The following is a 20,209-nucleotide window of genomic DNA, read 5'->3' on the forward strand; positions in this document are numbered from 1 at the left end:
CTTAAATAAGCAATATCTTAAGTTTCAAAACATTTAAGAAAATTATGACCACTAACAGTGTAAGAAATCTTAAAGGCCTATCTAAATTCCTTAACAATGTGTACAATACAATTGGTAAATTGTATTAGTATCCACGTATCCTATTTTTATTAAATTGTACATAATAAAAATTGTAGATAATTGTATGTCATGTTATTCTAAGAATAAATGAGTTTGAGTCCGACACCCGAGAAGAAGCCAGAGATTAGTGCCCCTTTTTGAATAGTTTACAATCATGTGTTTTACGGTTAGCTGTGTTGGCTTAAACGTATTTTTATTTCAAAAGAAATCTGGATCGGTAAACAAGCAAAACATGCTTATGTAATACCTCTCCAGGTAACAACTTAACAACAGCTGGATATATATAAGAGAGTGATGAACATAAACATACAAAATGCACAAATGAAAGCAAGCAAGTGGTGTCTTTGAAATAAGGTAATGCAGTTTTCCTTTACTACATGCATAAAATTAAGCTACTCAAACCTTTTGCTTTTGACAACTGATTTAAGAAGAGTCACGTTTGTAGAACTGCTTAACTACTGCCATGTAATATAATTTTTAGACCATATCCATGTGTGTAGAAATACACAGTGTTTCAGATATTATCGTATTTTTTAACAGTTATAGAAAAAGTGAATTGCATCTTCAAGGTGATATCCACAAGTGCAGTCTGGTATGTCTGATACATGTCGTCTAAGCTTATCAGCGTTTAAGTCACTGCAGCCGAGCCTAAGGCGACAGTGGACAATTTGGCATGATCTATGAAAATATTTGAAGTCAAAATTATTAATAATTGCATCAGAACGATTAATTAAGGATTTGATTTCTTTTAATGAGCGAGCATTAGTTACTTCATCGGATAGAGGGTTCCGCAGGTTGATCATATCCAGAAGAAATGATAATAAGCATAGGACTGTGTTCTACATTTGATTGTTTGTATGTTGAATCTTTTTCTAAGGTTATATTTCCTGTTATCAGAGAATTGAATATACACTTTTCAAATAATTTGGCTAAGCAACTTGTGAGTGCTACAAGTCTATAATTTGACACTGACACCGCATCAGCCCGGCAGTGGACTTGACACAATTATTTGCGCACCGATTATATAACTCCTACAGACAGGTGGGGTGGTTGTTCAAAGCGAAACGGACGACCCCGTCTGTTATCTAATAAATGCTGTGCGGCGCCTTTGATCTTGCCTCCAACCATACACCTTATAGTAGTAAACGACGATCAGGATGGCCTGGAAATAAACACAATTCTGTCTGCCCAATGCATCCACAATTAACTAGAATGCTTCATATCTACAAATATATATAAAAAATAGATATTTGCCCACAGCAAATATTCATTTGCTTAATTGCATCAGTGTGGTTTATGAGAACATGTACAATGCTTTCTTACGCTTGGTGAGGCAGACTGAAATTGAACATTAGGATAACGTCAGCAGGGATAAAAGAGGTCATACCAAATAACTTTATTTACTAGTGGAAAAATCAGACATTCCGATCAACCACTACAGGCCCCGGCCGGATCTCAAGGTTGACCAGATCAACACCCCAAAGGAATATCTCTACGCCTAACGAGGAGTCCCTTTCGTCATGGTGCACAAGAAGGGTGGACAGGACATCGAGTACGACATCACAAACTACACAGACTTGTACCACTTCTTCCAGAGTAGTGGCGTACCGACCTCAAACCACTTCGTCGCCAATACCGCCGCCCTCCTTGCCAAGAGTCTCTACCAGAATCCCGACCCCCAGGATGAGAAGACTACTACAAGGACTAGACTTTTTTTTTCTTTTTTTTTTGGGTGGGGGTGGGGTGGTGGGGGTGGGTGGTGGTGGTGGTGGTGGTGGTGGTGGTGGGAGGTGGGGGTGGGGGTGGGTGGGGTGGGTGGGGTGGGTGGGGTGGGTGGGGTGGGGGTGGGGTGTGGGGGGGGTTGCACTTCTTTATTTAATCATTACCCTTTTTTACCCTAATAGTACAAGTGCTTCCCCGTGTGCGAGATAGGCTTAAGTCGGAAAGCGCACGTTATATCTCCGAGGTACCTATCTACCAGAACTCTATTTGCTGTTCTGGCAATACATAAATATATGTAAGTTACGTACATGGGGAGGCTAGATTATTTACAGCTTACAGCAAAATAGTGCAAATATTATGTTCAATAAAAGAAAACGTTGATAGATCTATAACACACTTTTTGTACTATTAAACCAACTGTGGACTTTTAAGACATTTTCGCTTATTGTAATAACATCTAGCTAACCAATCATGTCTATCTCTGAAATCCACAAGGATAGTTGCTGTCAAACCTAAAAAACATATTCAGGGAGGTCAGTTTTGATTTGCCAAGCACCTTAAGGTGAGTTTATTTTTAAACTGTCAAAAGCGATTGTCCCTTCAATACTAGTATATGTCTGGAAGCTGTCTCTCGGACTGTTATGAGTTATGATGTATTTTATGATATAACTGGGGAATGTTCAAATTAGTTGCTGTCGTTTAATCCAACGTTCTAACTGTCAACTGTCTCAACAGGATCATAGGTTTGGTTATATATCTCCTCCCTGTCTCTATGTCTTAAGTTGTTAATCCGTAACTGCGGTCCAAATGTATCAACTTATTCATCTATTGTTGCAAACTTGACTGATTTAAACATATCTTATTGATCATGAACTACTCAGTCAGTCAAGCACCTGTATCAGAAATGTAAAACCAGCCATGTTTCATGTAGTCCCAATATCACTGAAAAATGCCGATGTAACGTGACAAATAAATTTACTCAGAGACAATATATTTTTCGTGAGAGTGAAGCACAATTTTATTAAAGTTTTATTAACAATTTCATAAACTATAATAATATTAATATTAAAATTCATCATCACTTGCCAAGTTTATGAAAATGTCACCATTTGGGAGATGTCACATATAAACAAGGATTCGAACTAAGTTTGATCGTCTTTGACACTGAGGTTTATCCCCACTTTGCCAGCAAACTGCAGAAGATTAACAGTGAGTGAGTGAGCATCGTTTCTATGTTTATACAAGAAAAGATGTCATGCCAAAAACGCTCACAGTAGTTAGTAAGTAAACTCACGACCTGTCATGACCTGGTTGAGTGACTTCCTCAAATGAACGTGAAAGGATTACCCACAGAGAAAGAAAGGATTAAAGTCACCCATAAATCTTATCCTAACGTAGTACTCCAACTTCTAAATGCCTCTCAAAGAAGGATTAAAATCCTAAAGATATCCTATCTACGTGGTATAGGTACTCACAACCTCTAATAATAAACTGTTACGTTTGGTATCCCCAGCAATACTCACTATGGTAATTGGGCAAATGTAAAAATCACAAACCCTAACGAGATTCTGTCTACATGGTCACACCCGGTGATTGTGAAGATCTCAAATTTTATCAACTGTCAGACAGCATGGCTGTTCATATTCATTTACAACATCCTATTATAATTAGTATAAAAGTGTCCCACACAAAACCTTCTTTTATTTATTTTTCAAAATACAACACAGAAAGTTGGGTGTGGGGAAATGGGACATATTCCTACGTGAAATAATGAGACATTAGTAGTGGTGACGGCTATGTCATAATTGAACTGTCTAAAGCATAAATTTGGCAAACGAAAAACGTTATATTTGCAATCAAATGGAATGACTCGTGTGGGCAAATGAATATGTTCGCAATCCACAAACAATTATTTTATTAATGGCGAACATTTACCAACCCGCGACAATCGTGTCAACACGGGGGTTTCTTAGCAATAAACTCGCATCTAAATTCACTACTGTTCTACTGTCGGCTAGCCACAACGGCTAGACTGGACCCTAGTGGAATGGTTCATGCCATAAAAGTCTAGCAACCGAACACTAATTAAGATGGGCCGACCTTGTATTTACGGTCTGGTGAACACAGCTCAATGGCCGCTCATTAACTCAAATTTCATATCTCACTGTTTTGTTTTATTTCACTATTCATTTGATAAATTTGTCAACTTCAACTGGAACCCGGTCCCGTGTTACACGCGTGGCACACGCGCGTGCAACGGGTTGCACACGCGATTCACACCCGTTGGACACGGGTGTGCAACGGGTGTGATTCGCGTGTGCAACCCGTTGAGCACCCGTGTCACATGCGTGTTACACGCGTTCTCAACGCGTGTTAGGGGAATGAACTTTTAGGCAGTAGTGAGAGGGGGAGTGATTGGTAGCGGTAAAGGGTAAAGGGTAATCATAATATACACATCATATGTTTTATTCTCCAAATATTAAGAGTCCTGTTTGTTATTGCCTTATACAAAGGGTAAGTAAGTAAATTGCAGTGGTAGGAGTTAATGTATCAAGGAGGCTCGTAGGTATAGTATACCGGCTCCACATGAGGCGCTGAGCTAATTGTGTGTGGGTTAAGTAAAGGATAAGGTACGAGGTGAGGTCTTTGTGCCTTGATGTTGACCTGAGGGGGTCGGGATGGAAATAAAGACCGAGGGGCGTCAGAACTGTGCCATGTATTATTGCATATAATCGGGGAGGGGTTACTAAGGCGACGAGCGGTTGGCAGCAAGGTGAACGATCTGTGATGATGTACGCTGACACATACTATTAAGAAGTGTGAGTACGTGAGTATGGTTTTACGCCACTTTACAGTATTCCAGCAATATCACGGCGGGGGACACCAGAAAGGGGCTTCACACATTGTACCCATGTCGGGAATCGAACCCGGGTCTTCGACGTGACGAGCGAACGCTTTAACCACTAGGCTACCCGACCGCCCCTATATCAAGAAGAAGACAAGGGGTACTGAGTAACAAATTAAACCCTCGTTGAATTCCTTAAACTGACTCATACGACAGGTATGAAGTCTTGGGAACTGACGACGCTTTAGAGGAAACGATACAAGTAAACGAATGTAATCTTTCTTATCCGTGTCGTGACTCTCGTAAGCGTTTTGAAGTCTTGACACTATTGACGTCCACATTAATTCGTTCTGTCGCTGGAGTGCATGTATACATAGCCCAGAGGGTGTGGAAATTCCTTGCATGAACCGAGACACGATTTTCGACCCACGGTTTCTTGCCAATCATTTATCTCCCTCTGATGTAAAACCTTTCAATATCAATTTAGTTTAAGCTGGAAACGTGATTGCCGTTTTGTTTGTTTGATTTCTTGTTTAACGCCTCATTCAGTAACATTCCAGCTATATGACGGCGGTTTCTAACTAATAGAGTCCGGGCAAGACATTCCAGTGATTGACATCATGAGCATCGATCTACGCAATTTTGTATACGATGGCATGCAACCACGTCAGCGAGCCTGACCACCCGATCCCATGTTTATTAGTCGCCTGTTACGATAAATGTGGGTTGCTGAAGACCCATTTTCAAGGGTGACGTGATTAATACATTATACACAAATCGTATATTACCGTAAAATTCTCCCTCGGCAAACATCGACTTTGATCGCCTTGTTTCAAGGGGAGGTAACCATTTCTTCGCGGGAAACGAACACTGTCGTCTATAGGAGACCAAACAAGTAATTTCTATATAAAAAAAAACACAAGCCGATCTGTCTATTCTTTAAGCAAAAACAACAAAAATCTAAATATTTCATATTGAAATATTTGAATGTATTATACAGGAAAGTGTGTTTCAGTGATCACAATGACTTCGTATTCTTCTCTCATAATTTTCAAACATATTTCTTGCTTCATTTTGTGTCACATAATATTCGCAAAATTTAACAAAGCTGACATTTCAACTTATTGAATATGTCAGGAGTTTATATAAAGTTTTTAAAGTACATATTAGCCATGGCATTATTCAGTATTTTATTACGTCTGTATTTCTATCTATAGATTTAGGCACCTGACCGCGAGATTCAGTCGCTGATCACATGATTCTGTGAGGTTCTGTGAGGTGAGGTGAGATGGGTTTAACGTCGCGTCCAAGATTATTGCACTTATGTAGCGACGTGCATGTACGTGTGTGTGTGTGGCTGCTTGTACTAGTCCGGAATGATGCCGATTTATAGTGCTAGCTCACTGAGATACCATGCCGCAGTTTAACATGAATAACCCACTCAGACACAGTATACTGACTCAGAGCCCTTAATGCCGAGCGCCAGACAGGGTAACAACAAGTACCATCTTTTAACGTCTTTTGGTATGACGCGGCCGGGGATCGAACCCCGGACCTTCCGCTCTCCGGGCGGACGCTCTACAACTAGACCACGGAGGCGGTCCCATGACACTGTGAATCAGATGATTCGCATAGACAACCAGACGATCTTCTCCGCCCGACCAGTTATGGCAAACATTTTAAGCAATAAGTGAATCATTTTTGATGAATGTTTATTCAAAGAGCTTGCTTGATTTCCTTGTTTCGAAACGCTATTAATCATTCTCTCTCTGAAATAACTATGACAGGTGCGCGCCTTTCTATGTTTGCAACGTAAATAGGCCTAGGTCCTGCCTCAAGAAACACTTGATACACATAGATATTGATATCCAGGTCAAAAGTCGTATTGTGTTATAGCTGATATCAACACTCAGTCACGTGAGCATGATAGTGCTGACACTATAGACGAAATATCCCTTATGAAATAGTCAACACGGTCGTCAGAATGACCTCGCGGTACATGTATTTCCGTGCTTGCCTCTCTTGGCTATTCCTGATACTGAGTGAATGTGGAACTAACGTCGGTAAGCGTGTTAGTGATGCCTCGTATACATTTACCATTCTACATATGTGGCGATTGTAGATCACATCCGATTATCACATACACCACACAGCAATAAGTCTAGTGAGTGAGTATGGTGGACATACACCGCTTTGAACAGTATTTGAGTCAGCGGCTGGAATACCGCTCTACATAAACGCAAATTTGAAAATCTTTGATCGACAGTGACAAAAATGATGTCGGATGCAATTCCCTATGTTGATTTCTATCATATGCTCACGAATGTTTTCAGGTGAACAATTGACTTGCCTTCGCATGTGTTTGTTTGTGAACAGTATTTGAGTCAGCTGCTGGAATATCACTCTACATAAACGCAAATTTGAAAACCTTTACGCATCAGTGACAAAAATGATGTCGGTGCAATTCCCTATTTTGATTTGTATCATATGCTCACGAATGTTTTCAGGTGAACAATTGACTTGCCTTCGCATGTGTTTGTGACGGATGTACCCGTGAGGCTGAGTACGATCAGCCTTTCGCTAACACCTGGTATCATCACTATTTTTGTAGTGATGTTATGTTACTACGCTTTTCAGTCCTACCAGATTACACTGACACGTCGTGATATATATGCCTGAGAATACACAGTTTAATACAGTTAAAACGACGTTCAAACCAGCTCATTCACCTACTCTTAATCTATACGTTGTGGTCCCCAGTACAATCGTCCGGATCAGTGTGTGTTATTGTTGTTTAACGCCGCACTCTGCAATGCTCCAGCTATATGACGCCGGTCTGTAAATAATCGAGTGTGCAGCAGACAATCTAGTGTCTTATTGTGAGCAGCGATCCACGCCGTCGGGGTACGTTGACGCCCCAACAACCAACCGAACCTCACCACCCTCTTTAAACTAAACCCTCTTATAACCGGCATACGTTTTCAGGGAGCAATTCTAACCATGGATCCCCATGGGTTCCCAATACAGTCGCCTCTTACGCCTAGAAATGGTGTTTGGGACACATTCTATCCCGGATCCCAACAGTGGTAAGGAATTTCCGGACTAAGGAATCATGCATGTCTCAGGAGTAATGTCGACGTGTCAAACATTGATTGCCGGAAATAGGGTTTTCCGGATGAACGAGATTTCGCTGTCTGTAAATGTTGATCCTGATTGCCATTGTCATTGCCATTGTTTTAAAAATATGCTTATATTTTCACAGCTGAAACGTGTTCAAATTATACCTGCGGGGGTATCCTTGATGCTTCAAACACGCCCCAGGATTTGATGTCGCCCGGATATCCTGTCGGTTATCCAAAATAAGCAATCTTGAATATAAACGCTGGAAACAGGTTCCTCATTTTGTCATAAATTTTTTGAAGCATGTTCAACACGCGTCTCTGTTACTGTTTAAGCGCTAGCATCGTAGGTAAGTGGGCTTATACGTTTTAACAAGGAAAGGCATCAGATGGCAGGCACCAGTACGGGTGTGCCTGTCATCATAGCACATCTAATTAGACATCATTGTTGAGGGTTTCTGCCCGGAATCCGCAACCATAAATACCTCGTATTTTCTTGGCACACAGCTTGCAGTAGAGTGAGTGTAGTCCTGTTAAATTGAGCGTGATGTCAGTATGGATGATCAGCATCTTTATTGCCGTGTTATTGTGGCGACATTTCGGTATAGATTCCAATACCATTCGATTGGCTTTATCAATTGTGTGATCAGGTTGTTTCGATTGGGGTGTTCCTTGTGACTGATATGACTAAGACATTGTTTTTTTAAGGCGACTGGATCTCTGTCTCCTTATATATATAAATAATAATGCAACACAAAGATGCAAGAACACGCACATACATATGCAGGTGTGGATGGGGGATTACCACCTAACGAGGTCGTGATGGTACAGTCCGTTTTGTTCCAGTAACTGCACGTGTACCTGGAGCATCAGAGCACCTGCACAGAATGACATGATACGGATTGTGGTTCTGGATTCTATACTTGAGAATGAGATGGAATGCAAATATGACTCTGTCAAGGTATATGACGGTGAGAGCTAACTGTAGCGCTGTTAGAGTTATTATATTTAACATGCACCTCAAGGCACCTTTATGTAGATAATGAATGTAGTGGCATTTGAATAGGCTGAAAATGTGCCCAATAGGTTTTCTAACGATTTTTGGAAAATTTAAGTTTTATAATTTATGTTCCGTCCAGCATTGGTTATGCTGAAATCTGATTACATAGGAGTTTCAAAGAAAAGGGAAATTAAATAGGTTTTGTGACTTTCCTTTTGGTATGGTGTAATTGATTAATCTGTAAAACCATGTAACGAGAAGTCCACATCATCATAGTTATCATCGCAACTGCCTGTCTTTGCGTACAAGTAAGATGCTTTGAGGCTGCAGTCTAAATTCCCAGCTGATTGTTAGCTGATATTGTACCACTTAGTGCCTTGAGATATAGGGGATATGTGGCTTGTTCTTGTAGGGTTCAACACCAGCACAAGGCACATGAACACGTGGTGCGGGACGATGACTCCAACTATTCAGAGCAGGCTCAGTGCGATGACTCTTCACTTCACTACCAACGCTAACAGAACATATAAAGGATTCAAACTGCAATATTACGCAACGACAGGTACACGAACGAGATAATACTTTTATAGGTATAACTTTCATTGAATGTGTGTATAATCCCTACAATTACTCAATACATATCAGTTGCATGGTAGCTTGAACACACAAAGTAGACATAATAGTTTGGTTTATCCAAGAACTATTTTCTTACTTCCAACATTATTATGAAGTATTATAGTTAATACTCAGTAGAACCACATATGATACCTATAGGCACATGACCCATATTTCCTACATTATTAATAAGTATTATTCTTAGGAAAGTACTTCTCAGTACCACATATGATGTCCATAGGTAATTGATAATTTGTGCTGGAGAAGGCTAAGCTAACTGATTAAGTTATCAATATTAATATTTTCCGTGGCTAATAAGACCATTAATGAGGCCCATTAGCATTGTATTACTTGTAAGGTGCTAGACATGACTTACCAACTCGCTCACATAATCATAGTGATTTCGAGTTAATGCGGTTTTGAACTGTACTTCCTCTTTTGTACTGGTTTCCAATGCGCCATAAAATACGAACAAAGAGCTATGTATTACTTGGCCTATCAAAACCCTGTCTCAAAAAGTAACCATAATCCTCAATGCAATTAAGTAGGGTCTTTCTTTATGTTCACAGAAAGTATTTGAGACGAATGGAATTAATACCATCTTGATTCTCAAAAACTCATAGGATTTTCTTGTCTTTTCAGTCTCAGAAAGTAACCAGATTAAACACTGTTAAAAAATATTAACTTTAAACTTTGTACACCACTATCCCAAACTAAAAACTTGAAGAAAAGCTTCTTTCCTTCATACATTGGGCTGTTGGACAAATGGTTAATTCCCTTCTACAGATTTACCCACCTGAACTTGACACAAAGGAGACCAGTGAGACTGCTTCTTCTGTTTTCATATTTGGTCTATGCATAAAGATTCAGACTCGTCACATGACTGTATGTATGAAAAGGGATGACCTCAACTCTCCAATAGTCAACTTTTCCTTTATGTCGAGCAATAGTCCTGCAGCTCCAGCCCTTGGTGTCTACATTTCATAACTTTTGAGGTACAATTGATCAAGCTCTTTTTACCAAGGTTTTAAAGAGCTTCATACAACTATTGCTCAGCAGTTGGTCAAGGTTATAACATTTTAGGCCTCAGTTAAGCTTTCATAAAGTTTTATGGAAGACGTGGAGGACATTTCCAAATTTGATGCATCAGTGACAAAACTTCTGTCCGATGCAATTCCCTATTTTGACTTGTGCCATATATTCCTGCTTTTTTCAGGTGAACGATTGCCTTGCCGGAAGTGGGACAGGATAAGCTTACTTTTTCGCGAACACCTGGTATCATCTCTATTTGATAGTGATTCATAAAAACATGCTCCTTATATAGATGGAATCGTTCAATCGACTCTGTTTTGGCAGACATTTCTTATGAATGTGGAAAGGGTTTTGTCGCCTTTATTTATATCACTGCGTAATGAAAGAGAAAGTCTAATGTCTTGTGAACCGTAGATGTTTACCACTTTGGAGGAAACCAAGAGCACGAGTACCACTGGTACTGACAAGCGAGGGATCTGGGATCTGGGATTCGAATCCACCACCTTTTGATCATGGTACGGCAAGATGACTGAACTATGCACAGCGACTTGCGACACCTTAGACATCCAGGACACCACTGTCCCCATATAACATTAATGTAGATCTCCTCAAAAGAGGCAAGTCAAAGGTGAATCGAATCTTCGACATTCATTCCTTTGCCTATGTCTGCCTAATAATAGGGGGTGGATATACACTTTACATTTTATAGGGGATTACTTTAGTTACATTTCACGAACACCTGGTATCACAACTGTGTGATAGTCATTCATAAATAATACTTATGATATAGTCAGAATCGTACAATGGACTTTTAGTAGACACTTCTTATATAAAAAATGATTATGGAAAAATACATTGTTCACATATCGCCGCCAAAGTCAAATGTTTGACATTCATTCCTTTGCCTTATATCTCGAAAGTACCTCTGACTGTTTACGCTCTATAAGCAAACTATGCATAATTATAAAACAAAAGAGACATTATGACAGAAAATGTATTGCTGGGTATACAGTTGATCTGACAAATACCTGGCTTGGTTTTATTGCCAAAATGACCACCAGCGTCATTTGAACTACTTACAATTGTTGTGTCATCGACCCTGTTTTATCACTTTCTTAAAGAACGAAATCCTAAAAATGTTGATCAAATCATTCATTTCAGAGTACTACCACTGTGGAACAAATCTGACAGCTAAAACGTCACCTCAGTTTCTGACAACTCCTGGGTATCCCAATATGTACCAAAAGTAAGAGAATAGGGGGTGCATATACAGGTTTATATTTAATAGGGGATTACTTACATTTCAACCTGGTATCATCACTTTGTGATAGTCATTCATTAATAATACTTATGATATAGTTAGAATCGTACAATGGACTTTTAGTAGACAGCCAAAGTCAAATTTAATCCCGAAGACTATAGTGTTTTAGCGTTACAACGCAATCTGCTCTGGTGTGTCAAAACATGCTCTCAATTAATCTGGGATCTCGTTTCAGTGAAGCTCGGTGTCGTTGGATTATAGCAGCTCCTGGCGAAAACAAAGTTCAGATGCGGGTCATTCATTCCAATATAGAAACCCAACTGTTTTGTAGACATGACTGGGCAAGAGTGTTGGATGGTATGGCTGTGTTGGCGTTTCCAGTAACAGCAATATGTTGTATTTGCAAGAACGTTTTTAATTTTTCCTACATTATTAAGATACATTATATTTCCTACTGAGCAGTACGACATATACTGCCTACACGTATACGGAACACACAAATAAATACAGATCATGAATCTGTTGGGGGATATTTTTATGAAATTATGTGTTCAGTCTCACTACAAAATCATATCTATAAAAATATTCATGGTCAACTTACATTGTTCAGTACACATTCTGACATTTTGTTCTTGCGCAGCCTTAAGCTTGTTGATAAAATAATCACTCTTAATTATTATCAAGTTACTAAGTACGGCGTCATACTGACTCACCAACTCACTTAATTTGAGTGAATTGACTTTAACGCTGCATTGAACAATATTTCAGCCACGGTGTGTCAATATGATGTGAGAGCAATGCCCGAAGAGATACAAGCAATGCCCATGTCCCAAACTACTTTGACGTCGCTAACAGGCATTCCCTATTTTCACCAATGGGGTTCATGGCCATAACTGTACTTCTGTCAAACCTAGTTACATATCCATTGTAACTATCTGATATATGTTTATTTGTAGGCAACTCTCTCACGTCACCCAAACTCGGAACCTTCTGTGGCTTTAGGACACCTTCCTACAACAGCACTGGAAGATACCTCCTCATTGAATTTCATTCGGATTCGACAAGAACATTTAAAGGCTTCAAGATACAGTATACCACAGAGGCTGACAAAAGCAGTGCACACAGTCTTACATATAACTTAGTGTTGTTAATCATCTTATATATGTCACTATAAGAAATGTGTCATATCGAAAATACATTACACGTGTATGAGCAGATGTACTCATAATAATTGTATTCAACATATTTTACTCAACAATTTTTTCCTGACAACTATGTACATTTTATGTGATAACGTTCTATTTAAAGTATATCGATGCAATCGGAAATCAATATAGCAGTTAACGAGTGGGATAAGTCTGAGTGACAAAAGTTTCAGAGAACGAGTGTGTTTAACGCCGCTTTTGACGTCATGTCAGCCTCTTTTTGAAGGGAATCCCAACACGCGCAAGTCTCAGACATTTATATATTACCATTGTTGTGATGACTTGGTTGATGTATATCATCGATCCTAAATGCGTGGATCGATGCTCATGATGTCAATCACTGGATTGTCTTGTCCAGACTCGATTATTTCCAGACCGCCGTCATATAGCCGGAATATTGCTGAGTGCGGCGTTAAACAACAAGCAAACAAACTAATGTGGTGCAGCCCACGAACACGGGTATGGTGATGACGAATGTAAACCTAGAAACACGATCAGGGCGAATCAGGGATTGGAACCAATGGCCACGACTATCGTCTCTTAGACGAGAAGGCCAAACCTACCATCATGTCGAATAAAGATTATGTTTTCATTTTTACAAAATAAATATACCGTCGACGTTCTGTTGTTTCCAATGTTTACCCATCGTTCCTTCACCATCGAAATGTATTCTAGGCGTTTCGGTTTCCTTCACAATAGCCACATAGTTTCCGAAACAGCACACAAAACTTTCGAATTATGAATTATCTCTTGTCTATTATTGTGTCCAATTTTCGCTACAGACAATTTCTATGTACCTGTTTACTTCATGCTTTTTGACGGACTACTTAATTTTGCTTTTTTCATTTAAACTTCAATCCATTTTCCCTGTTATTATTGTGATTATTGACAATAAAATTACACCAGTGCCAGGTTTTCCATTATATTACTCACAAAGCAGTCACTAAATATATAGTTGTCCTACTTACCTTCATCGCCTGTCATTTTACATCAGGTGCGGTCGGGTAGCCTAGTGGTTAAAGCGTTCGCTCGTCACACCGAGGACCCGGGTTCGACTCCCGACATGGGTACAATGTGTGAAGCCCATTTCTGGTGTCCCCCGCCGTGATTTGGCTGGAATATTGCTAAAAGCGACGTAAAATCAAACTCACTCACTCACTAACTCACTCACTCACAGAACATCATGTGATGTATTTCAGCATATCATGTATTTGAGTACATTATTAAACTTGTGGTAAAAGTGACTTGGTTAATTGTACCCCGACTGTGCAGATCGTTGTTCGTAATATCAGCAAATGATTTGTCTGGCTCCGACTTAAATATTTACAGGCTGGCGTGATATGGCTGGAATATTGCGTAAAACATCACCCACACTACCACAGGCGGTTGACTTAATCTCTTCACGTTGGTTCATGTCATGGGATATGTCTTCACGCCACAAGGAGTCATATCAGTGATAATATGATGCACCTCGGATATAAATTGTAGATGGTATTATCACTATTTGACTGTGATTCATTACCACATGCTCATGATTCAGTCGGAAACGTACAATGAACCCTACCGTTAGCAGAGATTTCTTTGGGTTATGGAAATGTGTTATATTTCTTAAATTGGAGATCCGTAATCTGTAAGACAATGGGAGTATAAAAATAGAACATCTAGTAAACTAAATATCATGGTATGATTACAAACTGTTATTAAACGTTTATTAATATTGATAGGACCGCCGTCATATAGCTGGAATATTGCGGCGTTAAACAACAAACAAACAAATATTAATATTGATAGACTATGGAATATAGTTTCTTAAAAATACGTAGGATATTTATATTCACGTTAAAACTTACAGCTCATGCAGTTATTTTTTTCTTGGTTTCAAGCCGGTCTGTAAATAATCGAGTCTGGACCAGATAAACCAGTGATTCACATCATTAGGATCTGTCTGCGCATTTAGGATACGATGACAGGCATTCAACCAAGTCACCGAACCTAAATACCATTTTATTAGACTTGGCATACATCGCTGAGGACCTTTTCTTATTCGGAACCAGTAATTAGGATGCAGGTCGTAGACCTATGATTGCTGTAAGCGGCGGTTGATAATAGCGTGGTTAGACTTGATGACATGGTTGATTCTGCGTCACCGTACCCACACGGAGTAGAATGCTGCTCATAATATCAGCCACCAGTTTGCCTGGGTCTGACTATGACTATTATTAACAGGCCGCCTTCCTATCGCTGGAATATTTCTGAGTGAGGCAAACATCAAACAAACAAATTATCAGCAGGTCTTCGAAAGGAATTTAGAAGTGATACACACAAACAAGTGAATTTATGGATGTCAACTTCTTTATTATGAGGCACACAACGTTTCGGAGTATATGCTTACTCCTTCACCTGGTAAGGGGTAAACAGATACTCCGAAACGTTGTATTCCTCATAATATAGAAGTTGACATCAATAAATTCTCTTCCTTATTCCTCATAATATAGAAGTTGTCATCAATACATTCTCTTCCTTAAATTAGATTATTAACAGTTAAGGAATGTTTGTATTCAGTTTTTAGCAAATTTATTGTACCTAATAGAGTCGATATATTTGATTTAATATCATAGATACAAATATGAAATTTTGGAGCTCGATAGTCACATGTTGTCGTTGTACGAAGGCATTGGAAACTGTTCATTGTCATGTCACACAAGGCCAGAAGGTTGCGTTGTATCTCAGTATCTCGTGTGACCGCCCCTTGCAGCAATCACCGCTCTGCATCTCCTCGGCACTCACTCAACAATTGTACGAATTCTGTCCTGCGGAATTCTACCTATTCTGCTTGTAACGCGTTGGCCAGTTGTGGGAGTGTCTGCGGCGTGTTCTGACGTTGACATACACGTCGATCGAGTTCATCCCAGAGGTGTTCGATTGGGTTGAGGTCTGGAGTTCTCGACGGCCAGGGCAAATCGTTGATGTTCGCATTATGATGGTAGTCTACCTTGATACGATATGTGTGCGTTGGAGTGTTGTCCTGTTGAAAGAACTCCCTCTGGCGATCAGTGATTGGAAGAAGGTGAGGTTAAAGAATTTGATTCATGTTGCGATTTGCTGTCAAATGTCCCTTGATCACAACTAAGTCAGATCTCGTGGTGTAGGATATGGCCCCCCACACCATGACACTACCGCCACCGAAATTGTCGAATCTACGTACACAATGTGGGGCAAAATACTCATTTCGACGACGATAACACGTTGCATTCTATCTCGTCGGTGAAGAAGAAATCGTGATTCATCGCTAAACCACACTCGTCCCAAGTTTCTCAAATTCCATGACTGTAAGGTATGGCACCGAGGCAAGCGTCACTGTCTATGGATCTGTTGCAAAACAGGGACGATAACTGTTCCTCTGGGTCGGATTCCAGCCTCGCGAAGATGGTCTGGTCCGATATCCTACTCAGACAAGGGAAACCAGTCTCCGTAGCGATGACGTAAATGGAAGAGTCGAATGTAGCGATCCGGTGCTGGGATGGTAACTCTTGGTCGGTCGGTTCTCGGACGGTCTGGAATTGAACTGTGTGTATCAGTCACAAAAGCGGCAAATGGTGCTGTGGTGGACGTTGGAATGGCGTGCAACAAGATTGCGATACCTCTCTTTGGATACGTCCCATGGCGATGTTCCGATCGGCAGCGCTGAGTCTCAGCATTTTCGAATTTGAACAATGTTGACAACTGAATGATAAATTATTGGCTTATGCTGTCCTTTTTATAGCCACTACCACGAGATACGAATGCCATAGCTTGCACGTGCATTTTGCTTTACTGTTACCATGACATTTTTGAACAAGTGTGAAAACAATGCCGTTTAAGTCATTGCAAATCGACAATGGCTGCGTTTTGACGCACCGTTTGTCGAATATTAGAAATGGTTCGTTAAGCACAAGTAACAACACGGTGAAACTTAAACTGGTATTTGATAACACCGTACCAGGACACAAACTCAGACACTAAAGCATGTAACTACATGGTCGGAAATAGAACAACTGCTACTGACATCACTTGGGTAACGCCTATATCTATAACTTGTTATTTCATATTGGGACACGGGTGGCCACCCGCCTGAGGCGCAACACATCGCTGTGGAGAGTCGCGGCCCTTGGGCGTGCCAGATCCAATGATCGTGGGTTACAGTCCAAGGTTCATTGTTATTCTTGGTTTGCCAGCATCGTACTCGTGAAGGTGAGATTCACCAAATGGTAAACGTCGAAGACCAGGCACTGATGTGCCTGGTGTGGCTGGTGTGCCTGCTCCAGACTCGATTAAAGGTTGTGGTTTAAAAGCTGGAATATAGCTGACTGCGGAGTACAAACAACATACGCTAATTCACATGTGTATAGTTACCTATGTATAGTTTTACTACATTTTCTCACCCGTCACTTACCCTAGATTAGTCTACATCCATTAACAGCATAACAGCACAGCTAGTTTTTAAGGAGTATAAGGATATGAAATCGCGAACAACAGATTTACTTAGCCTCAAGAAAAAGGCTTTCACATCAGAGGCTTTGTTTCAAAATGGCAGACTGAAACGGTGGTACCCCCTTTGTCAGCAGGCATAATGAGTGAGTGAGTGAAAATTATCGTCACATCGGCAGTATTTCAGCCATATCGCGACGAAACAGTTATAATAATTACATTTTGATTTAATAAAAAGCTGTCAACGATGGACAGTAAGATAACTAGAATATCACAGGTTCAATAGTAAAACTAGTTGAGAACAGTTAAAACAATACATTTATAATCAACAAGACAATATAAAATTGGGCTATAAATCACCAGCAACCAAAGTTAGGCCACCTTACAAGGGACCGAGGGGACTTACATTACTTTTGCTACCTGCACGGCTCCCCAGCAGGATTTACACCAACCCTTTAGCTGCTGGTAATGGTATGCAATTTTAGCCAACCATTAAAAGAAACAAATATACTACGTTGTAAAACCGAGGTAAGAATAAATGTACTTTGAATGATGTGGTCTTACATATCCTCTCAGGGGGACAATAATTTTACGCTACTTCAACCCCCTTTGAGGATATAGCCACAGACCATCTAAGTTACAAATTATACATTACCAATATAAAATATAGCTATGTACACAATTCAAAATTTATCAAAAAGTTCAATTTCTTTTAAAAAACCTATGATTAAATGAGAATTGATTCTATTAAAAAGATCCTTAAATGATGATGATGTAAAATATTTATCCCTTGTGATGGAAAAATCAACACAGTCAAGCAGGACATGCTTGACGGTGATTCTCTCATCACAAGGGATACAAAACGGAGGATCCTCACCTTTCAATAAATAATCGTTTGTATACCTGCTATGGCCAATACGACATCGTCGTATTATGACCTCCTCAAATCTGGACTGACAGCCCAAGTAGGTGTAGCCGATAGTTGGTTTAAGTTCATGTAATTTATTTATACCTACTTGAGTGTCCCACTTCTTTTGCATTAGATCATGGATGTAAGTTCTAATTATGGGTTTAAAATCAGTGTATGGTAAAAGAAGTGGTGTCACAGATTTGGTGAGTGCTGCTTTTGCAGCAGCATCGGCCATTGTATTACCAATGATACCAACATGGCTTGGTAACCAACAAAAGACGATGTCGTACTGGCCAGTTTTGTAGTTCAATTATTTCACGTAAAAGTGGATGATGACAAGATATATTATTAATTGCCTGAAGACAGGAAAGTGAATCAGAAAAGATAATGAACCGTTTATGTTTAGATTGGGTATTTATATATTTAAGAGCAGTTAATATTGCCTGTGATTCTGCTGTAAAAATAGAACTGTCATTTGGTAATCTAGATGATATGGTTCTGGATCCAATGACAGTGGCGCTGGCAACAGCGTCACCATTCTTGGATCCATCTGTAAATATGGATTTGTAAGTATTATATGTGTTCCTTAATTCATTATATTGTTGTTGATAAATTAGTTGATTTGTGTCAGATTTCTTCAGTTTAGCTAAAGTTAGATCCACCTCTGGATGTACTAACTGCCATGGTGGAGAAGAGAAAAGCTGAGTGGGGGCTATATTACCAAGGTTTATTTTAGCAGCAGAAATATCTGCTTGTAGTCGTATCCCTAGTGGTAGAATAAGAGAAGATTTTGTTTTGTATAGATTACCGTAAAGGGGATTAAAAACACAGTCATATGCTGGATTGGAGTTATTGGAACGTAATTTAGAGATGTATTGTAGAGCTAATTTAATGCGACGGTGTTTAAGGGATGGTTCGTCAGCTTCCACATACAAACTATGAATAGGAGAAGTTCTGAAGGCTCCAAGGCAAAGTCTCAGGCCCTGATGATGAATGGTGTCAAGTAATTTTAAATTGCTCTTACAGGCCCCACCATATATGATGGAGCCATAATCAAGTTTCGAGCGGATAAGTGTTCGATATAGTTGGAGGAGGGTTTTTTGATCCCCTCCCCACTTACAATTTGAGACAACTTTTAATAAATCTAGGGCCTTCAAGCACCTATTCTTTAAGTATTTTATGTGGGGCAGAAAGGTCAAATGATGATCGAATATTAGACCCAAGAATTTGGCTTCCGTTACAACTTTAATGGGAGTGTTATCTAAAATTAATTCTGGATCTTTATGGGGTTTATATTTCCTACAAAAATGTATACAGTTGGTTTTAGATCTTGAAAATTTAAAACCATTTTCAAGACACCATTTCTGGATTTTATTTAAACATAGCTGAAGCTGCCTTTCAATAGTATGCATGTTTTTGCCACGACACGAAATATTAAAATCATCCACAAAGAGCGATCCATCAATCGAATCATTTAAAACTTTGGACAAACTATTTATCTTAATACTAAACAATGTGACAGACAAGATGCTTCCTTGCGGGACACCCTGATCCTGATTATAATGATCAGACAGGGTAGAACCCACGCGGACCTGAAATTGCCTGTCAGTTAAAAATTCGGATATAAATTGAGGCAAACGGCCTCGTAATCCAAAATCATGTAAATCTTTTAAAATACCATGTTTCCATGTAGTGTCATATGCTTTTTCTAGATCGAAAAAGATAGACACTGCATGTTGTTTGTTAATTATTGCATTTTTAACAAATGATTCTAAGCGAACCAAATGGTCAATGGTACTTCTGTTTTTCCGGAAACCACATTGTATATTAGTAATAAGATTATTGGATTCCAGGTACCATACGAGACGATTGTTTATCATGCGTTCCATGGTTTTGCAAACGCAGCTTGTCAA

At 39.6% G+C, this 20,209-nt stretch overlaps 1 protein-coding gene across 2 annotated transcripts; it reads left to right on the forward strand.

Annotated features, from left to right (window-relative positions):
- Positions 1 to 6,656: 6,656 nt before the first annotated feature.
- LOC124148923 (cubilin-like) lies at positions 6,657 to 13,982 on the forward strand. 2 transcript variants are annotated; one of them, XM_046520213.2, is made up of 5 exons: positions 6,657 to 8,777; positions 9,219 to 9,368; positions 11,615 to 11,699; positions 11,950 to 12,071; positions 12,671 to 13,982. In XM_046520213.2, exons 1-5 carry the CDS (start codon positions 8,699 to 8,701, stop codon positions 12,886 to 12,888), a joined length of 654 nt encoding a protein of 217 aa, XP_046376169.1. In that variant the 5' UTR covers positions 6,657 to 8,698; the 3' UTR covers positions 12,889 to 13,982. The 2 variants fall into 2 exon arrangements, with proteins under 2 accessions (XP_046376169.1, XP_046376177.1); XM_046520221.2 differs by having other exon boundaries at positions 6,657 to 8,767.
- Positions 13,983 to 20,209: the final 6,227 nt, after the last annotated feature.

The sequence above is a fragment of the Haliotis rufescens genome, unplaced genomic scaffold, assembly GCF_023055435.1.
Source record: "Haliotis rufescens isolate VD_foot unplaced genomic scaffold, xgHalRufe1.0.p SCAF_1, whole genome shotgun sequence".
In the NCBI taxonomy this organism is placed as follows: domain Eukaryota; kingdom Metazoa; phylum Mollusca; class Gastropoda; order Lepetellida; family Haliotidae; genus Haliotis; species Haliotis rufescens.